This window comes from Polypterus senegalus, chromosome 9 (assembly GCF_016835505.1).
Source record: "Polypterus senegalus isolate Bchr_013 chromosome 9, ASM1683550v1, whole genome shotgun sequence".
NCBI lineage: Eukaryota > Metazoa > Chordata > Cladistia > Polypteriformes > Polypteridae > Polypterus > Polypterus senegalus.
This window is the reverse complement of record NC_053162.1, coordinates 178,529,609-178,550,444: the sequence shown is the minus strand read 5'-3', so window position 1 is coordinate 178,550,444 and position 20,836 is coordinate 178,529,609. Positions and strand designations below refer to the sequence as shown.

The 20,836-nt window shown below is 41.8% G+C and overlaps 1 protein-coding gene across 1 annotated transcript in view; it reads right to left on the bottom strand.

Annotated features, from left to right (window-relative positions):
• Positions 1-20,836, bottom strand: part of ptpa (protein phosphatase 2 phosphatase activator) — a 211,175-nt gene that overhangs the window by 139,439 nt on the left and 50,900 nt on the right. The window contains exons 6-7 of the mRNA XM_039764421.1: positions 16,678-16,777; positions 14,461-14,585 (exon numbers count right to left, since the gene is read on the bottom strand). Of these exons, the coding sequence (XP_039620355.1) occupies positions 14,461-14,585; positions 16,678-16,777 (225 nt within the window). The remainder of the gene's footprint in view (positions 1-14,460; positions 14,586-16,677; positions 16,778-20,836) is intronic.

The following is a 20,836-nucleotide window of genomic DNA, read 5'->3' as shown; positions in this document are numbered from 1 at the left end:
TTTAAGCCACGTTCGATAACAGCTTCTACTAAATAAAAAAACACTAATAATTAGGTTATTTTCCATTGTAGCAGGGGGCTGGGGGTCCCATGCCCAGCCGGGACACTCCTTCTGCTTATGTTCCAGGGGAGTAGACATGGGCTCCTCAGTATCTCCCCCGGGACACTTGGTGGCAGCCACCCTGGTTGACGATAGTGTCTCAGTTTCCCACAGGGTTCCATAATAGATGGGAGTTCTCCACAACCCTGTGGGGATCTGGGGTGGCTGCCAGGGGGCGCAGCATGGGCCCCTGAGCCCAGCCGGACTAATCTTCAGCCCCACCCGGGAGTGCAATTGGAAAGAGGTGATCAAGCACCTGAAACACTTCCGGGTGGGCCATAAAAGGAACAAGCAACCACCACTCAGGGCCAGAATCGGGAGGAAGAGGACGAGATTGCCTGGAAGGAGTGGTGGTGCCAGAGGAAGTGTGTGGTCTGTGAGTTGTGTTTTTGGGACTGTGTTGTGGCTGGAGGGTTCACGGGGAAGACGTGAAGAAGAAAAATAAAACTTTTGTGTTATTTGTACACGTGGCTCTGTGTGAGTCTGTGCCGGGTCGGGCGCTATACAGCGTCTACTTTCATACCATGTTTAAATCCTCTTCTGCTTTTTTTTCTGCACTAATTTCAGTTATTGAATCATAAACAGAGTACTGTATAAGAATGACAACTTGTGAATTTTGGTTTATAAGAAAATCGCAAGATATAGGCAAATGTCAAAGAAGGTTGCAGAAAGTAACATTTTACACAGAGCTGAGGAAAAAGAGTCAAAACCAAACACCACGTTGCAAAAGGTGGAAAATAAGCAGCACCATAGTAATTTCTTCCATTTCTACTCTGTGGCAAGTTAACTAGTACCATATCTCATGTTTGATGAAACCAATGTACTCACAGATTTTCAGAGCTACTACCTGTAGTACTAGGGCATCGTACCGTGTTAGCCATTACGGATGTAGTGAGAAGTTAAGCCAAATGACCCCTTTAATTGGCTAACTAGAAAGATTATAATATGCGAGCTTTTGAGGCCACTCAGGCCCCTTCTTCGGGCAATATTGTAATCTTTCTAGTTAGCCAATAAAAGGTGTCATTTGGCTTAACTTCTCTGAGCTGCTACCTGTAATGGAACAATTGTAGCAACCAAGCCACCAACACTGTGGTTCTGGTATAAAGGTAAGAGAGATTAAAATAAGTGTGTCAGCCAGCAATGACAACCATCATCCACAAAGATCAACGCTCACTCACTAACTCTCTTAGTCTGCCTGTTTCTTGGTGGTCGCTCAAAATGAGAATAAGGCCAGTCTGGGTAAAATACTGTATATGACATTAGATGGTTTAAGAATCCAATCCTTAAGCAACAAACCATAGGTGGGTGCATATAGGAGGCCCAGTTCCTAAAGCCCTACTTAATAAATCATGTGTTGTCATTTAAGATGTTCTATGGCTAGGGTCTGCTAGAAAGCAATGTCTTTGAATCACTTCTGCTGCCCACTCCGATTCTCGTAGAGCAGAAGTTGCCAACTCCGGTCCTGGAGGACCACCGTGGCTGCAGGTTTTCATAAAAAAAAAAAAAGTCAAGTCGAGTTTTGAAAGTCCCTAAAATCCTACTGTCTACCACACTACTTTATCGCTTAAAACACACAAATTTCGACCGTCGAGTCAACATTAAAACAATATATGAGGGGCGTTCAAAAAATTTCCATACTTTTTTTTTGTTTTCTTTAATTTCAAAAACAAATGACATCACTTTTCTACACAGTCCCCTTCCTTTGTGATGCAATTTCCCAAACGTACCAACGTTTTAATGCCATCAGCAAAAATGTTTTTGGTTGAGTACGTAGCCACTGATGCACCGCTGCTTTCACATCATCGTGGCTGTAGTTGGACGTCTGGAGCGCTCTACATCATACATCTGTCACACTTGTACGGCCCTTTTCGAACATTTCAATCCACTCATACACGACTTTATCCCCATACTGAGCAAACATGCGGAGATGAATTTGTACTCCTGACACCCCTTTTGCCCACAAAAACCGTACGACAGAACTCTGCTTCATCTTTGGTGCAATTTATAAGCTTCGCAGCCACAGGGTGACAACTCTTATACTAAACTGCAAGGGCAGCCGGGCTTGCCAGACAGAACTAGTCACTCTTCGACATGACCAATCACGACTCCCCACATATTCACTGTTTCCAACGAAAATATAAAAGTGCGGAAACTTTTTGAACGCCCCTCGTATATCCTTGTTTATTTCAGCCAACCTGTTTCTGCACTGTTCGCTTCCCGGATCCTCCCTGCGTGGAGTTTGCATGTTCTCCCCGTGTCTGCATGGGTTTCCTCACACAGTCCAAAGACATGCAGGTTAGGTGCGCATTGGTGAGCCTAAATTGTCCCTAGTGTGAGCTTGGTGTGTGTGCACACCCCATGGTGGGCTGGCACCCTACCCGGGGTTTGTTTCCTGCCTTGCGCCCTGTGTTGGCTGGGATTGGCTCCAGCAGACCCCTGTGACCCTGTAGTTAGGATATAGCGGGTTGGATAATGGATGTTTCTGCACTTAGAATGGTTTAAGAAATATACCAGTGTTGGGAGGCATATTCTGTTCATGCCTCCTTCTTACGGCCTGTCCTAGTGATGAACCCGTGATTAATGTGAAATGGGAACACAGCAATGTGAATGAGGACTTAAGAGAGCAATATTACTTGCTTTACATGCCAAAAAAAATCTTAAAAGGAAAAAAAAAAGTTTCTGTGAGCTTCACAATTGTGAAATTGCATGTAAAAGGAATTTTAGTTTCGATTTCACGGGAACTGTATGCACAACAAAACTGGGTTGTTTCACTCATCACCAGCCTCTGCACTCAGCTATTGCGTAGACACAGCAGGTCTGGCTCACTCACCCAGCAAATCCAGCTTTAGGTTGCATATCTAAGGCAGATATCAGCTCTAATCTTAATACTTTTAGATAACATTTTAAGTCTATAGCCCTTGGGGTCCTTAACTGCTCTCGTTCTTGCCATTAACCCTTCACAGCAATGATTTTTCCTCCCTCCGTGAGTGTTGTTTGCTCTTGCCTATGAACTGAATTCTGCATGTCAATTCTTGTTTTCATTATTGTTTTGCTTAACTGCTTAAATCCCACTTAGGATTCAGAAGACAGCAAGTCGCAACAGCTGTTATTGTGCAGATGTCCCTTCTGCCCATTGTCACACACGTGCACATGGGAAACAGCTAAAGGGCCTAAATAATATTAATTCTACGCCAAACCAGGGGGTGGGGGATTGGTTTTTGGGCTTTTGGCTGGGTGTTGGGGTTGATGAACAATGATGTCACTTTCGGTTCTGTTGCCGACGATATCACTTCCCATTCTCTTTGTTAAAACCGCCATCTTACTGCAATGCAAGTCAGTTCTGTTCTGGAGACTCTGCTCTATGCACATCGTGGTACTTCAAAACAACTTTTTGCAGCCGGGAAAAAAATATACAGTGGAACCTTGTGTCACGAACGTCTCTGACCACGTACAAATCGGGTTACGACCAAAAAGTTCACCAAACTTTTGCATCTGTTCACGACCACACACTCGGGTGACAAACAAGCCAGTTTCCCTTCCGGTTCGTACGCACCAATGATTTCCGCACGTGTTCTCCCTGTGCATTCCCTGTGCAGCGAGCGAGCGAGAGAGCAAGCGCGAGACAGATAGTGAAAGAGCGAGTGAGCGAGCGAGCGAGAGAATGAGAGACAGCGAGAAGGCAGTTAAAGAAGGCACCGGGCTTGTTTTTAAAGAGACTGCTTCGAGCATTGTTTTAATCTTGTTGTATTTAATGAAGACTTTTTTCTATTGGATTTTAACCTCCACTTCACTTCTGTTTTTAGGGGATCATTTATTTACTGAAGGATTCTGAAAGCACTGCACTATATTTAATTTGGGCTTTGTTTTTGATTGTTGTTTTGTTGATTTTAATAAAAGCACTTGGCACTTTTTGCACCATCCGATTGCTCCATTGTAGTGCCTCACTGTCGTGCTCATCGTTAACATTACCGACGGTGACGAGTTTAAGGGCTCCCGAAAGCGAGATGGGAGCATGCAGCGAACACGCATTGTCACAGACTTTACCTCAAAACTGTAATCTCCTCTCCACCCAGTTCCTCCTCACTTCCTTCATGCCAGAACTCGACTAATGCAAGGTTAGTTTTCTTGATTGTTTATGTTTAGTTTTTGTATAAATTCCGGATTTTTCAAATGTTCATTTTTTTCCCTGTGCTTAAAAAAAGTGTTTACAGCGAGCGGTTCATAAGGCTGTAACGTGAATTCTTGCAAGGTTAGTTTTCTCTGTTCAAGGTTTTCTCAGTGTTATTAAATGTTTTTACATTTTATTTACTATTACACTGTGCATTCTATGGTATAATTAACAATTTTAGTGCTTAAAAATCTTTAAAAAAATATATTTACATACAGTTCATACGATCTGGAACAGATTAACTGTATTTACATACAATCCTATAGGGAAAATTACTTCGGGTCACGATCAAATCGGGTTGCAACCAGAGTTTTGGAACGAATTACGGTCGTGACCCGAGGTTCCACTGTACAGGTGGCTGCCCCCAAACCTTTATGATGTCAATGACTCACTCCTATCACACCATGTAATGCACAATTTTCAAAGCAAGGTAACGCATGTGAATGGAAGAAAAAGCGACAATGTCGTTTGGGGTATCAGAACTAGAATGTATAATTTATAACTGTACAATAGCCATTCCTGTTAAGGAGTATGCTACGAGATATGCAGGAGGATGAGTCAATCGTGTCTCAGACAGACCACAGTTTGTGAGACTCGAGGACTGCGTGCGATAAGTGGTCCGTGGTGCTGTGCCGGTTTACAAATAGTGTAGGTCGACACTCGGGGGCTGAACATTGTTAGGAGTAGCTGGAGTGGCCCAATGCCACTCTCATGTAATGCGTGTAAGGAACATCTGCGAGAGCAGGAGGAGTGAGGCTCTGTGCTGTGTCCTGCTGGGGACCCTTAGGACAGCAGGGACCCAAGCCTGTGAGAATAAGGTGGCTGTGGCCTGCTGGCAGGAAATCTCCTCCGTCTGCAGGATCCCACGTGGGGTAAGCAGAGGAGATGTCGATTCTATAATAGATGCACCAGGGCTTGTGAAGGTGTTGAAGTAACAGTCTCCTGCTACGTGATTTTAACCTCAATTTTTTTGGAAATATTTATGTGGATATTTTAACATCCACTTTCAAGTGTATTTTACAGATTATTTATTTATCGAAGAATGAGATGCACTGCACTTTTTGATCACTTTGTTTTGATTGATGTTAATGAGAGCACCAAACACTTTTGCACCTACCCCTTGCTGCGAGTGTGTGCCCTCATTTGCTGGCTCATCTCGGTATATGACTATCAATGGTTTAGGGTCCAAGAGGCTTCCCAAAGAAACCAGGGAGCAGACCGTCACACTGTGCCTCTGATTTGGATGTGAGCAACACTGAAACACCATGACAAACAGTCCTGTCTCCATTTCTCGTCACTCTGAACACCAAAGACCATAAATCTAACAGCAGGACATGTCTCTCTAAATTGGCTTCTCTACTCCTGTTCACTTTCTGGGATCAGCCCCTCTCTTTCTGTGACTCTGACACTCAGTCCCTCTCCAGTCTAACTTTTATTGGTCACTACACAGGGGTCTCTTTTACAATTCAATCTCATGTCAACGTGGGGACCCCATCATTAGCAATGCTTCCATGCGACCATTGATATGTGCCACATCTCCAGTATCAATGTTATTAGACTTCCTACACTTATCTTCATGACCTATGGATCACTGGCTTTTTTAAATAAACGCTATTATACAAAAATGTGGTAATTTGAATGCGGACTTATACAGGAAGATTCACTCGAAAGAGGCCCCCAGTATTCTGTAATAACTCTCGCTAGAAAGAAGCAATCTAAACGAAACAACGTGCTCCTCAGTGTATGGAGCTTTGAACAAGCCAGGATGCCCCCGCGTCGGAGCGATGAGGCAGGCACCAGATGGCCGTTGTGACGTTTAACCTCCGTTTGTAACTTCTGGGTGCATATCCCCATACCCCTTCACTCAGTCACTCGACTTCTCATCAAGATGGTGGTGTACAGTATTGAGCAGCGCATCTTCATGGTGCGAACCTACTGGATCACCAATCCGTTTAAGCGATGTCAGAATCAACTGGATGATCATGAGTTAATAGAAGGTTACTTCCAGCAAGATGGAGCAATGTGTCACACATCGGCAAGGAGCAGGGCAGAAATTGAGTCCTTCTTCAGCAACAGGGACATTTCAAAGTGGCTTTGGCCCCCCACGGTCACCAGATCTGACACCACCAGACTTCTTCCTTTGGGGTCTGCTCAAAGGACACATCTATCGGAATAAGCCTCACACTGTGGAAGATTTCAAGGAAAACATCCAACGTGAAATTGCTGCTAATCCCCATGAGACGCTAACCGATATGTTCAGGAACCTGGAGCACAGCGTCGAAATGTGTCTGGCAGAAAGTGGAAACCACTTCCAGCATTGCATGTAATGCAATCGATTACACAGATGTCAAGGTATAGAGGGTATTTTTTTGGTTCAGATTGCTTCATCCTAACAGGAATTACAACATAATATTCGGGGCCTCTTTCGAGTGAATCTCCCTGTACTAACCAGTGACTGTGTAGGCATAGGTGGTCCACTCGGTCTTTGACTTCAAAGTGCCACTTATTTATATGAAAAAAAGGGTTTTCAGTGGATCAATATACTGCTTAGAATTTATGTTTAGAAAAAAAAATCATATTTTTATAATAATAATAAGATAATGCTGTCATTGCACATATTCATATTTATAGGGTTTAGGTATTTTCTGCTTATTGCCTTTTTATATTCTTATGCACATTCTTGTAGTTCAGCAACTAAGCATTTCAATACTGTATATTTAGCACTGTGTATAATTGTATTTTACAAATAAAACTGATTTGATTTGAAAAAATGAGAGTAAGTAAATTAAACCTGACCACTGATTTATTTTTAATTTTTTTCTGCTATTGATGAGCCTATACGACATAAAATAGTTCTGTAAAATGCTCCTCTTTGTTTATAAAACGCCCATGCATTTCAATCACTGGGGCAAAAATAGCTAGTAAAAATATAAATTCTTGCTCTGTTCCAGGTTGAAGGACAAGTCAGTAGTGAATATCGTAGGTTTATTTATTTTTAGAGAGGAAACTCGAGCATGAAGTCATTAACTGGGGCCACCACAGATGACTCAAATGCTGAGTTTCACTTGCTATAGAAATTACCAAATGTGACATCACACCTTCCCAATCTGTATTTCTGGTCAGAAGGTCAGTAGAAATTCAAGACCAATGTTGATTTGCAGCCAAATTTGCACATTTAGGAAATAAAGATTTGCCCTAATTTTATTCACAGAAATAAATTGCAAAGAAAATTCATTAAAAGGGACTTGCATCAACCCAAAAGCAAACTGACAGGAAAATGCAAATTCTGGTTAATCTGATATATCCATCCATCATCCAACCCGGTATATCCTAACTACAGGGTCACGGTGGGTCTGCTGGAGACAAACCCAGCCAACACAGGGCGCAAGGCAGGAAACAAACCCCGGGCAGGACGCCAGCCCATAATCTGATATATTAATCATTTATTTATTTTATAAACCCCAGATAATTTGGATAACAGTTATTTCTGAATTCACCCACTGGGAGCTCCTACTTGACACAGAGCTCACAGCTGATGTCTACCACCATTGCCGGCAGTGCAGAGGATCAGATATTTGCCTACAAAGCCTAACACACATTTTGCATATTTACTTTTATATACACTCAGCTAAAGGATTATTAGGACCACCATACTAATACGGTGTTTGACCCCCTTTCGCCTTCAGAACTGCCTTAATTCTACGTGGCATTGATTCAACAAGGTGCTGAAAGCATTCTTTAGAAATGTTGGCCCATATTGATAGGATAGCATCTTGCAGTTGATGGAGATTTGTGGGATGCACATCCAGGGCACGAAGCTCCCGTTCCACCACATCCCAAAGATGCTCTATTGGGTTGAGATCTGGTGACTGTGGGGGCCATTTCAGTACAGTGAACTCATTGTCATGTTCAAGAAACCAATTTGAAATGATTCGAGCTTTCTGACATGGTGCATTATCCTGCTGGAAGTAGCCATCAGAGGATGGGTACATGGTGGTCATGAAGGGATGGACATGGTCAGAAACAATGCTCAGGTAGCCCGTGGCATTTAAACGATGCCCAATTGGCACTAAGGGGCCTAAAGTGTGCCAAGAAAACATCCCCCACACCATTACACCACCACCACCAGCCTGCACAGTGGTAACAAGGCATGATGGATCCATGTTCTCATTCTGTTTACGCCAAATTCTGACTCTACAATTTGAATGTCTCAACAGAAATCGAGACTCATCAGACCAGGCAACATTTTTCCAGTCTTCAACTGTCCAATTTTGGTGAGCTCGTGCAAATTGTAGCCTCTTTTTCCTATTTGTAGTGGAGATGAGTGGTACCTGGTGGGGTCTTCTGCTGTTGTAGCCCATCCGCCTCAAGGTTGTGCGTGTTGTGGCTTCACAAATGCTTTGCTGCATACGTCGGTTGTAACGAGTCGTTATTTCAGTCAAAGTTGCTCTTCTATCAGCTTGAATCAGTCGGCCCATTCATTCTCCTCTGACCTCTAGCATCAACAAGGCATTTTCGCCCACAGGACTGCCGCATACTGGATGTTTTTCCCTTTTCACACCATTCTTTGTAAACCCTAGAAATGGTTGTGCATGAAAATCCCAGTAACTGAGCAGATTGTGAAATACTCAGACCGGCCCGTCTGGCACCAACAACCATGCCACGCTCCAAATTGCTTAAATCAGCTTTCTTTGCCATTCTGACATTCAGTTTGGAGTTCAGGAGATTGTTTTGACCAGGACCACACCCCTAAATGCATTGAAGCAACTGCCATGTGATTGGTTGATTAGATAATTGCATTAATGAGAAATTGAACAGGTGTTCCTAATAATCCTTTAGGTGAGTGTATACACAGAGCATCGAGAGGAGTCAGATGAGGTGGCTCGGGCATCTGATCAGGATGCATCCTGGACGCCTCCCAGGCTAGTCTAACAGGGAGAAGGCCCTGGGGAAGACCCAGGACACGCTAGAGGGACTGTGTCTCTCGGCTGACCTGGAAACGCCTCAGGATTCCCCCGGAAGAGCTAGAAGAATTGGCCGGGGAGAGGGATCTCTGCTCAAGTTGCTGCCCCGGTGAACCGATCTCGGATAAGCGGAAGAGGATGGATGGATGGATATATACACAGGGGTAAGCAAAGGTAGATTTACAGTTGTTAATATGGAAAAAAGAAAGGTTAAAATAGTTTTATTAACTTCATTAACTCAATAGAATGTCACAGTTGCACTTGGGTACAATCTCAAAAGTGCTCAAATTGACACCCTTCATTATTTACACGTTCTTGTAGTCGACTTGCTACACTCAAGCACACTTTGGCACAGAGTTCTTTACCATCATCAGTTTCTTGACATGCTTCTCTTATGTCGCGATTCATATCATTCATAATATGCAGCTTTTGTAGAGTCTAATACATTTTTAAGAGTCTAGTGATCATGTTGGCCATTCCACTGGTCCTCATTGAAGATGATGATTATTAAGAAGACATAATACAAATAAGTACAATAATTAATAAATAAATAATAATACAAGAATATATATAGTGTTTCACATCTCCATAACTGTAAACCTACTTTTGCCCATTCCTGTATAATGCAATACAGTGAAATCCACTTATTCCAATTCAGGATCACAGGGGAGCTCGAGCCTCTCCTAAGAGCAGCAGGCGTAAAACAGGAACCACCTGTGGAAAGGTGCCAGTCAATAATCGGGCCCACTGCTGCATCCACCCACACCCTCCCTACAACAACTAAACATGAAAATGCTAGATGTAAATATAAAAATATCTCTCTATTATAATACGAGAATCCTGGGACGAGACAAGACTTTTTCCAGAGAGAGTCCCACAAGACGAGACTTTGTGCCAAGAAATGTAACCACTTCTGGGGCCAGAAATAAAAGACAAATAGTAGATGACAAAGTAGACCGTCGTAAAGAATTCAAAAATGCTGGCGCGATACACATGCAGAGCAGGTTACAGATAATGGAAGTGCAATAATTCGAAAGTCTCAAAAAACTGATAGCAAAGATCGCATTAGCGCAAACAAACTGAAATTATTACTCGGTGAAATAACGGAACAGCAAAAAGAGATCTAATACATGGACATAGGTCAGAAGTACGTAGATATTGTTCGGATTTAAAGTTTAAATCGGAGACTTGTAGATCGTCTAATTTGTGTTGCCATCAGGGAAATGTAGTGTTTCTTCCCAATAAAGAGGCGTATACACGAAAATTAAAAGATTTGCTGTTTGGTGAAAGTGAAATCCAGATACACGGGCTTTGTGTTGTCTGTCTGTCTGTCTGTCTACTTTACACGAGAGAACTACTTAACGGATTTAGAATGTTTTTTGTTTTCTTCTATAATTTGCATGAACATTCCAGTTGATTTTGCGACTTCTCTCATCTCACGAAGCATCATAGTTCACTTGCGGTACCGATTTATTTGTACAAATCTGAGAGACACGCAGCAGGATGACAGGCGTATCTTACATCCGCTTAGCTAGTGAACGAGAGATTCTTAGATTCTTATTCTTAGATTGGGTTTATTTTTTTCGATAATTTGCTCAAACATTCTGGTTGGTTTTGCAACTTCTCTCATCGCGCTAAGAATCATAGTTCACTTGCAAGAGCGATTTATTCACGCTAATCCGAGACAGAGGCAGCGGGACGAGGGGAGGGGGAAGTGTGACATCAGGAGTGAAAAGCCAGGTGGGGCCCTCCTCGCTGTCCTGTTTCAGTACTATGCGCGCAGAGCTAGTTTTATACTAAATTTTCATGAGGGTATGATCCCTCTAGTCCAGATTTAAAGGCCACTCAAGAAGAAGAAAATTAAATGTAGAATAATTTCCAGGTGTGACTGATACAAGGAACACCGGTCATGGTATATATTATTAATGAAACATGTACAAATATTTTAATGAGAACAGGCCATTCAGGCCAGCAACTCATCCATCCTATGCAACTGAATGAAAAGTTGAATTTGTACTGAAACAAAGGACTTCATGATATTGTGATCAATGACTGTTTCAGAGTCAGATATAATAATTTTCCAAAGTGGCCATAAAAAATTATTGAGGTTTACCTTAATTACCATTTTGATACTTCTTACTGGTCAAAACAAAAGCAACAGAATTAGTCAAATTGTCCTGTGTCACATTACACAACAACACAACAAATTCATACTTAATGAGTGTAGTGGCTGAACCCCATTGCCTTGAGGATGGTTAGATGGTGCAGAGATAGGAATTAAAGGAGATGACAGATTTACCCGACTCCCTCTCAACTTCTCCCTCACAGTTTCAGTATTACAGAAAGTATTACAAAGTCAATACATTTTGTCAGACTGAATAACAATCGGAGTAAGAAGTTAAAAAAAGTAGATAAAGATAGCGAGCAACAAGTTACTAGCTGCCGCTTCCTGCTATCATCTATGTGTTCCTTTGTAATAAGGAGAAAATAGAAAAGTCATAAAACCTGCGGAAGACCACATTTGTTTGGTCTTGGACAACGGGACTACATGCTTTGTACTTTGGCCTGAGCACTCATGCACTCATTCACTGGTTGTCAACTCTCGCGCACACAGAGAATCCCAATACAACATGCGAGAAAATCAGATCTGTTTTGGCTGGTTGCAGAGAGCTCTGATTGGGTCTACGGTGACGTCACATTACATGACTGGAGGTTTTGGGCGCACGCCACCATTGTCCACAACTCGCTAAGATTATTGAGTTCAACCTTTGGACGGCTACAGGGCCTCATAATTCAATAACAACTGCTGTACATAAACAAATTAATGACTCTATTACAACTCCATTATGGATACTCGGTTTGCTTTAAAAAAATTGAAGGACTTTTTTTGTTTGTTTTGTTTTTCTTCTTCATTATTATTATTAAACAATTTTAATAGCACATCTTAACAGAGTCTTGTTTTTATCTTTATAACCCTTTACTTAAGATAGTCTTTATATATAATACACTACCATGGCTGTCCGTTTGTCTGTCCAGGATTTTAAACTATTGACCTGAAATTAGGTACACATATACTACGTGACGTCTACAATCCACTTTCGGGGTGATGATTGACCTCCAAGTTATTCCTCTTTTTATTTTTGTTTTACTTTACTGTGGAACTAACTCTCAGCAGCGGGGGGTGGCCATGCGGCGCATGACGGGCACCATTCTCATTCCCACCACCTTCACTGTCACTTCCCCTACCTCTTCATATCAGGGATGCCAAACTCCAGTCCTGGAGGGCCGCAGTGGCAGCAGGTTTTCGTTCTAACCATCTTCTTCATTAGTGAGCAGTTTTTGCTGCTAATTAACTTCTTTATCTTTAGTTTTAATTAACTTGCTCAGGGCCCCTTAGTTGTTTCTTCGTCCTTAATTAGCAGCCAAAATATAATGAGCCACAAAACAAGCCACCACATGACCAGCTCACCTGTTCCCATCACAAAATATCTGAAAATAAAGAAAGGTGACGGTCTCAGCAAGGTTGATCTCTCAGGTCACCAAAAGATTTTGACGGCTTTCTTAGAAAAACCAAAAAAAATCAACAGTTTTGTAAATGTCTGCTGTGGCAGAATGAGAGCAGCAACAGGCCACTGAATTAAATAACAGGCAGGGGCAGCCTTAGGCATGTGCAAACTGTGCCCTTGCACAGGGCCGCCACGCCAATATATATATTGAATATAAAACAGAAAGAGAAAATAACGACACAGCTGACAGCTGAAACGAAGCTAGTGCAAGTGGGCGGGTCGTGTTACAAGTTAATGTTTTGCCTAGTTTTAATAAAGTATTAGTGTTAGTGCAACAGTCATAGTGAATATCTGGTCAGATAGGGGACACAAGACATTCGCCTACCCATTCTAAGAAAAATGAAGAAATTTCGAGTACACAAATCTGGTTATTCAAAATGAAAGAGAAAGGCCGCTCAGGAGACTTTCATTGCATCACAGGAAGGAGCAATCCTGAACTTTATCATAAGTTAAACGCTCGTGTCATGAGCACAAGGCAGAAATGCAGTGTTCGCAACTGACGTGGTCATCCACCGTGCGTAAGATACCATATTGACATTGGCGGGCGAACGGGCCTCCGATTCTTTCTCTGCCCAGGGCCGCCACGAGCCTAGAGCCGCCCCGTAAAAGGTTTAATTAACAACAAGAATAAGCTTCTCATTAGGAAACTGGTTAGAGTGAAATTGGCTGGAGTTTGAAGCCCCAATTTAGCTTGTCATTTGTTGGCTCGTTTCACATCTCATTTCTGTTTGGCTGTCATTTAATGAAGAAAATAATTCAAAGGACTGAATCCTTAGAAACAGGGCTACTAAAATGAAGAGAAAAGAAATTAATTAGCAGTGAAAACTGGTCACTGATTAGGAAAACCTGCAGCCACTGCGGCCCTCCGGGCCTGGTGTTTGACACCCCTGTCTTAAATCATTCATGAGGCAGATTGAACACTTATGTGCCAGCTTAAGTGAAAAATGAAAGAAGGTGTACTAAGTAATTGCAACACAAACACTGACTTAATCAGTTTTAACACGAAAAGATGCCGACGGAAGAAGAGAAGAAGTGTGCTGCTAGGGTGGAGGAAAGAAGATCTGCTCAGGAAGCAGCAAGCACATCAACCTCTGAGCAAAAGAATAATAAACGTACAGAGAAAGAGGAAAGCTATAAGTCAAGTGTATTCACTGCACATTATTGTTCAGTGCGCAGTTACTGGTAATTGTATATTACTTAATAAAGCTGATCTGACTTGAAAAAATGAGATAAGTAAATTAAACCAGACCACTGATTCATTTTTAATTTTGTTCTGCTATTGATGAGCCTACACAAGGTAAAATAGTATTTTGTACATTCTGTGAAATGCTCCTCTCTGTTTATAAAATGTCCATGCATTTCAATCACTAGGGCATGGTAAATGTACAGAGAAAGAGAATGAAAACTAGGAATGCTCACGTCAAGTGTGACTATTCACTACACATTGTCATGCAGCGCGCTGTTACTGGTTTGTTGTAATATTTGTAATTCTTTAAGCTGCACTCAATGAATGAAATGTGCTATTAACAATTAACAGAATTATAATCAGACAGGACCACAGTTAAAATGGAAGACAGCTAATAATCAAATGATCAATGATAACTCTGGGCCTTCTAACGCCCTGCCACACTGTGCCCCAACACATGGTGAATGTCAGTTTTACCTACGAGCTGGGAGCTGCCCCAGATGAAAGGCAGGAACTGAAAGTCGTCGAGGCCCCACACTCCCTGGCTTCCAGCTGGCTCCATGCGGTAAGTTTTTTGTAACTTGCGCATCACCTGGAGATACCTGTCGAGAAAATCAATGTACATCTTCAGCTGGGGACACTTCAATAACATAGGTTGAGTGTCTGGAATATTCTAACCAGAAGGTTGCTGGCTTATGTCTCACTACCGTGGATATGGAGGCAGCACTAGTTCCAAAAATAGGACTTTAAAAGGTCACATGGAAAATAAGAGGACTCAAGTATTTTTTTTTCAGCTGCTTCCATACTTAAAAAAATACCGAACATGTAAATTAAAAGAGAACTCATATTGCCTTTTTCTGCGCTGCTTTACAGATTGTTATTTGAACCCAGTGTCTGAAATAAGGCAGGGCAGCCGAGACATAAAACACAAATTCGGTAAAATCCAGAGTGCACCAAGCACTGGAAACATGATGCTGTAGAAATGTAACTGATATTAATGCTTTCTGGAGACAAATAAAAAAAACTTCTCTTACTTATAATTATTTTCCAGGAAATATTAACTACAGGTGCATCTCAATAAATTAGAATATCATTGAAAGGTTAATTCATTTCAGTACTGCAATTCAAAAAGTGAACCTCATATATTATATCGATTCATTACACAGAGTGTAATGAATCGATATAATTTCAAGCGTTTTATTTCTTTTCCTTTTGCTGATTATGGCTTACAGGTAATGAAAACTCAAAATCCAGTATCTCAAAAAAATTAGAATATTACATAAGACCAATTAAAAATGATTTTTAACACAGAAATGTTGGCCTACTGAAAAGTCACACTCAATACTTGGCGGTGGCTCCTTTGGCATGAATGACTGCATCAATGCGCCGTGGCATGGAGGGGATCGGCCTGTGGCACTGCTGAGGTGTTATGGAAGCCCAGGATGCTCTGATCACGGCCTTCAGCTCGTCTGCATTGTGGGTTTTGCTGTCTGTCATGTTCTTCTTGATAGATTCACTATGGGGTTTAGGTCAGGTGAGTTTGCACAGTGAAACCATGGTCGTTAAACCAGGTATTGGTACTTTTGGCAGTGTGGGCATGTGCCAAGTCCTGCTGGAAAATGAAATCAGCACCTCCATAAAGCTTGTCATGAAGTGATCTAAAAAAATTTCTGGTAGACGTCTGGCTGTGCCGACTTTGGACTTGATACAACACAGTGGACCATCACCAACACATGACATGGCTCCCCAAATCATCACTGACTATGGAAACTTCATACTGGACCTCGAGCAACTTGGATTCTGTGCCTCTCCGCTCTTCCTCCAGACTTGGGGACCTTTGATTTCTAAATGAAATGCAAAATTGACTTTAATCTGAAAAAGAGGACTTTGGACCACCGAGCCACTGTCCAATCCGTTTTCTCCAAAGGCTTCTGACATTGTCTCTGGTTCAGAAGTGGCCTGACACAAGGAATGCTGTGACAGCAATTGCCCATGTCCCAGATACTTTTGCTTCACAAGCCTCTCAACGCTGCGTGTATCTCTGTTGCTTGTGCCCCTTTTTTTTGGTCACATTTTTTCCTTCCACTCAACTTTCCATTAATCTGCTTAGATATGGAACTCTGTGAACAGCCACCTTCTTGTGGAGGGTCTCAATGACTGTCTTCTGGACAACTGTCAATGGTTGTGTGACCTACTGAACCGGACTGAGAGACCATTTCAAGGCTCAGGACCCCTCTGCAGGTGTTTTGGGTTAATTAGCTGAGTGGAGTGGAACACCAGGAGTCTACAACAGTGAACTTTTTCACAATCTTCTACTTTTCTGAGATACTGAATTTTGGGTTTTCATTAGCTATAAGCCATAATCAGCAAAATGAAAAGAAAATCGCTTGAAATATATCACTTTGTGTGTGTAATGAATCTATATAATATGGGACTTTCACTTTTTGAATTGTATTACCGAAATAAATTAACGTTTCAATGATATTCTAATTTATTGACATGCACCTGTATAGCCATGTATGCCCAAGTGTCACTGCTGATAACTGGTGACATTTTCATCAAGCTACCAACATTGCTTTATCTCACAGTGAAAGTGACCAAGACTGTGAGGTGCCTGCTGAACCAGAATCCTCAAAGATCTGAGGACGACTCACCATGAAGGCACCTGGTTATCAAAGCATGCTTAAAGCTTACCTGTCGAACACTTTGAAAACAATGCTGAGCTGGTCATCCACTCTTAGCACACCAATTTTGCAGAGGCAACATAAGAAAGCTGCAAAGGCAGCTTCATGACCTGGAATATATAAACACATAAAGAGTTCAAATGTAACCGATTCGCCACGAGTGCCATGCTCTTCACAGTAAAAGCAGAGATGGTCCTACATGTCAAAAATGAATTATATATTTCACAAGACAGGAGGAGGAAGAGGTTGGGGGCATGCAATGATTACAGCGTGTTACCACACCCACCACAAGTCAAACCACCCGGATTAAGTTCCAAGTGCAGCCGTGCAACGGGTGACACCTCAGCACCACACTGAACAGTGTCAGGTTGTTTTTTTACAGTGGCTGGAGCGCCAATCCTGCCACCAACCCCCAGGTGTTCACTGCAAGTTGGAGGACATGCTTGAAGTGCTGGATGCAGATTAACATCATATCCAGGAAGGAGCAATTGCAGGTTAAAGGCCTTGCTCAGGGGCCCAATAGAGAGTAGAGTCTCTTCTGGTGTTTTATGGGGTTTGAACCAGTAACCTTCCCATTGCCAGCACAGATCCCTGGCCTCAAAGCCACAGGCGGAGGGGGTGGCTTTGACAAAACAGTGCACTACAAAATCCAAAGCTAATAAAATGAACATTTTGAGTGAAAGAATACAACAACCAAACAGAAGGTGCACAAATTGCACATTCTTTTAGGCCCCAGCAAACACAGAAGCACAGTGGGTGGGAGTGTAGAGCAGTGACAGTCTGCTAAATGATTTATAAATTTGGACCATAAGAGAATGTATCAGCATATAATAAAACACTAATGCCAGTGTGTGTGTGTGCGTGTGTGTTGAGTCTTGCTGAGCAATCTGACTGGACAGTTTGGTTTTGATGGCTCAGTGGTAAGGGATGGATCCTGAATTTTTATTACCGTACTAGCTGATTACCCAGTGGCTTCACTCACTGAGTGCAAGGGAAAAAAATAAAATGCAGTATTTATAAAAGAAGTTTGTTAATTATCAATTTTATTTTTGAAGAAATAAAGAGCATTTATAATAACATAGAAATCAATATAAACAACATTATTAACATCATCATCATATGAGAATATGAAGTAATATATAAGAAGCACATTGCATATAAATATAAATTAGAGGATTATTAAGAATGTTTTTCCTGTTCCGCCAGGAGCATCAAGGAAAACAACACCACCATTTCCTTTTTTAATCAAACCCATTACGTAGTGTATTGTAATATGATCTGTGGTCATACGCAATTTCCGTTTCAAAAGCGAAAAGAATTTTATATATTTAGATATACTCACGTACAAGTCAGGTATTGAAACCCAAAAAATCGATCATAAAATCAGAGCCCGACTTATACGCCAGTTTTTCTTTTTTATAACATCTTCTTGCCTCCTCCAATCTCGCATCAGTTTCTCAGGCACATCGAATTTTGTTGCAGCAACGCAGCTACCAATTTCTTTCGCCACTTCAACAACTTTAAATTTAAAACCAGCTTCATATTTTCTTCTGATCGAACACTCCATCGTAGATAAGGGATGCTCTTACGATAAAGGTGTATGAGGGGGTGAGATACAAGAAACATAAAACAGTGCAAATGTCGCATTGGAATAGTTTGGGTATCACCGTGTGGACACGTATGCACAACAGAGAGCGCGGTTAGGAGCACACGCTGACATAGCGCATTGCTGTACCCACATGGAAAAAATAAAGGCTGTGTGCTCCGTGGTTACTCTCTCAGGTGGGCGTTAGCATATTATAATCTCTTGGACCAATATCGTAAGTTTTCCGCATTTGACTTATATGAATGACATTACTGCGGTGGGTTGGCACCCTACCCAGGATTGGTTCCTGCCTTGTGACCTGTGTTGGCTGGGATTGGCTCCAGCAGACCCCCGTGACCATGTATTCGGATTCAGCGGGTTAGAAAATGGATGGATGGATGAATGACATTATAAAATACTGGAAATTATACAGTAAAATCAAGTCCTGACTTATCCGCAGGAGAACTTAGCCGCGAGTATATATGGTATTTTTATTTATTTATTTATTAGGTGGGTTCGCCCCCTGCTTGCTTTGCTCGCCAAACCCCCCCAGGCTGCACTTCGCATCTCTGCCACTCATGTATGTGGATTTCACTTTCATCAAACAACAAATCTTTTAATTCTCGCAGATACGCCTCTTCATTGGGAAGAAACACTACTTTTCCCTGATGGCAACATGAATTAGACGATCTGTAAATCTCCGATTTAAAGTTTAAAGCCAAACAATATCTACATACTTCTGTCATATCACCTATGTCCATATATTCAATCTCTTTTCTCTGTTCCATTATTTCACCGAGTAATCATTTCCGTGTGTTAGCACTAATGCGATCTTTACTATCAGTTTCTTGAGACTTTTTTAGTACTATCATAATCTCTAACCTGCTCTGCATGTATATCGCGCCAGTGTTTTTGAACCTCTTTACAACGTTCTACTTTGTCTTCTACTCTTTGTCTTTTTTTTCTGACCCCCCATGGAACCAATAGTGCAGGAACTGTGTCTGAGAATAGCATTCACACGAATGAGAAGAGATTGGACCGTGGGCATAGTTCTAACAACATCACATTAAAGTTCGATAAATTCTAAAAAGAATGATACCAAACATATATATGTAGGTTTTAAAATAAGGCTGATTTAAAGCGTGACAAAAAAATCATTGCACTTTTAGGCTTAGGATTTTATATGTTATACACGTGTGTGTGTGTGTGTGTATATATATATATGTGTGTGTGTGGTATGAAGATGATTCTTCATGTCGTCAGTTCGCACACTTTTCGATGGTCCAGAATTTTTTGGGTGATTTTCTATGTAATAAATTTACTAAGTTATAGCGTAATGAAAATTGCATAATTAGATCTAGACCACCATATATATATATATATATATATATATATATATATATATATATACACACATATATATACACACTCACCTAAAGGATTATTAGGAACACCTGTTCAATTTCTCATTAATACAATTATCTAATCAGCCAATCACATGGCAGTTGCTTCACTGCATTTAGGGGTGTGGTCCTGGTCAAGACAATCTCCTGAACTCCAAACTGAATGTCAGAATGGGAAAGAAAGGTGATTTAAGCAATTTGGAGCGTGGCATGGTTGTTGGTGCCAGACGGGCCGGTCTGAGTATTTCACAATCTGCTCAGTTACTGGGATTTTTACGCACAACCATTTCTAGGGTTTACAAAGAATGGTGTGAAAAGGGAAAAACATCCAGTATGCGGCAGTCCTGTGGGCTTAAAATGCCTTGTTGATGCTAGAGGTCAGAGGAGAATGGGCCGACTGATTCAAGCTGATAGAAGAGCAACTTTGACTGAAATAACCACTCGTTAAAACCGAGGTATGCAGCAAAGCATTTGTGAAGCCACAACACGCACAACCTTGAGGCGGATGGGCTACAACAGCAGAAGACCCCACCGGGTACCACTCATCTCCACTACAAATAGGAACAAGAGGCTACAATTTGCACAAGCTCACCAAAATTGGACAGTTGAAGACTGGAAAAATGTTGCCTGGTCTGATGAGTCTCGATTTCTGTTGAGACATTCAAATGGTAGAGTCAGAATTTGGCGTAAACAGAATGAGAACATGGATCCATCATGCCTTGTTACCACTGTGCAGGCTGGTGGTGGTGGTGTAATGGTGTGGGGGATGTTTTCTTGGCACACTTTAGGCCCTTTAGTGCCAATTGGGCATCGTTTAAATGCCACGGGCTACCTGAGCATTGTTTCTGACCATGTCCATCCCTTCATGACCACCATGTACCCATCCTCTGATGGCTACTTCCAGCAGGATAATGCACCATGTCACAAAGCTCGAATCATTTCAAATTGGTTTCTTGAACATGACAATGAGTTCACTGAACTAAAATGGCCCCCACAGTCACCAGATCTCAACCCAATAGAGCATCTTTGGGATGTGGTGGAACGGAGCTTCGTGCCCTGGATGTGCATCCCACAAATCTCCATCAACTGCAAGATGCTATCCTATCAATATGGGCCAACATTTGTAAAGAATGCTTTCAGCACCTTGTTGAATCAATGCCACGTAGAATGAAGGCAGTATG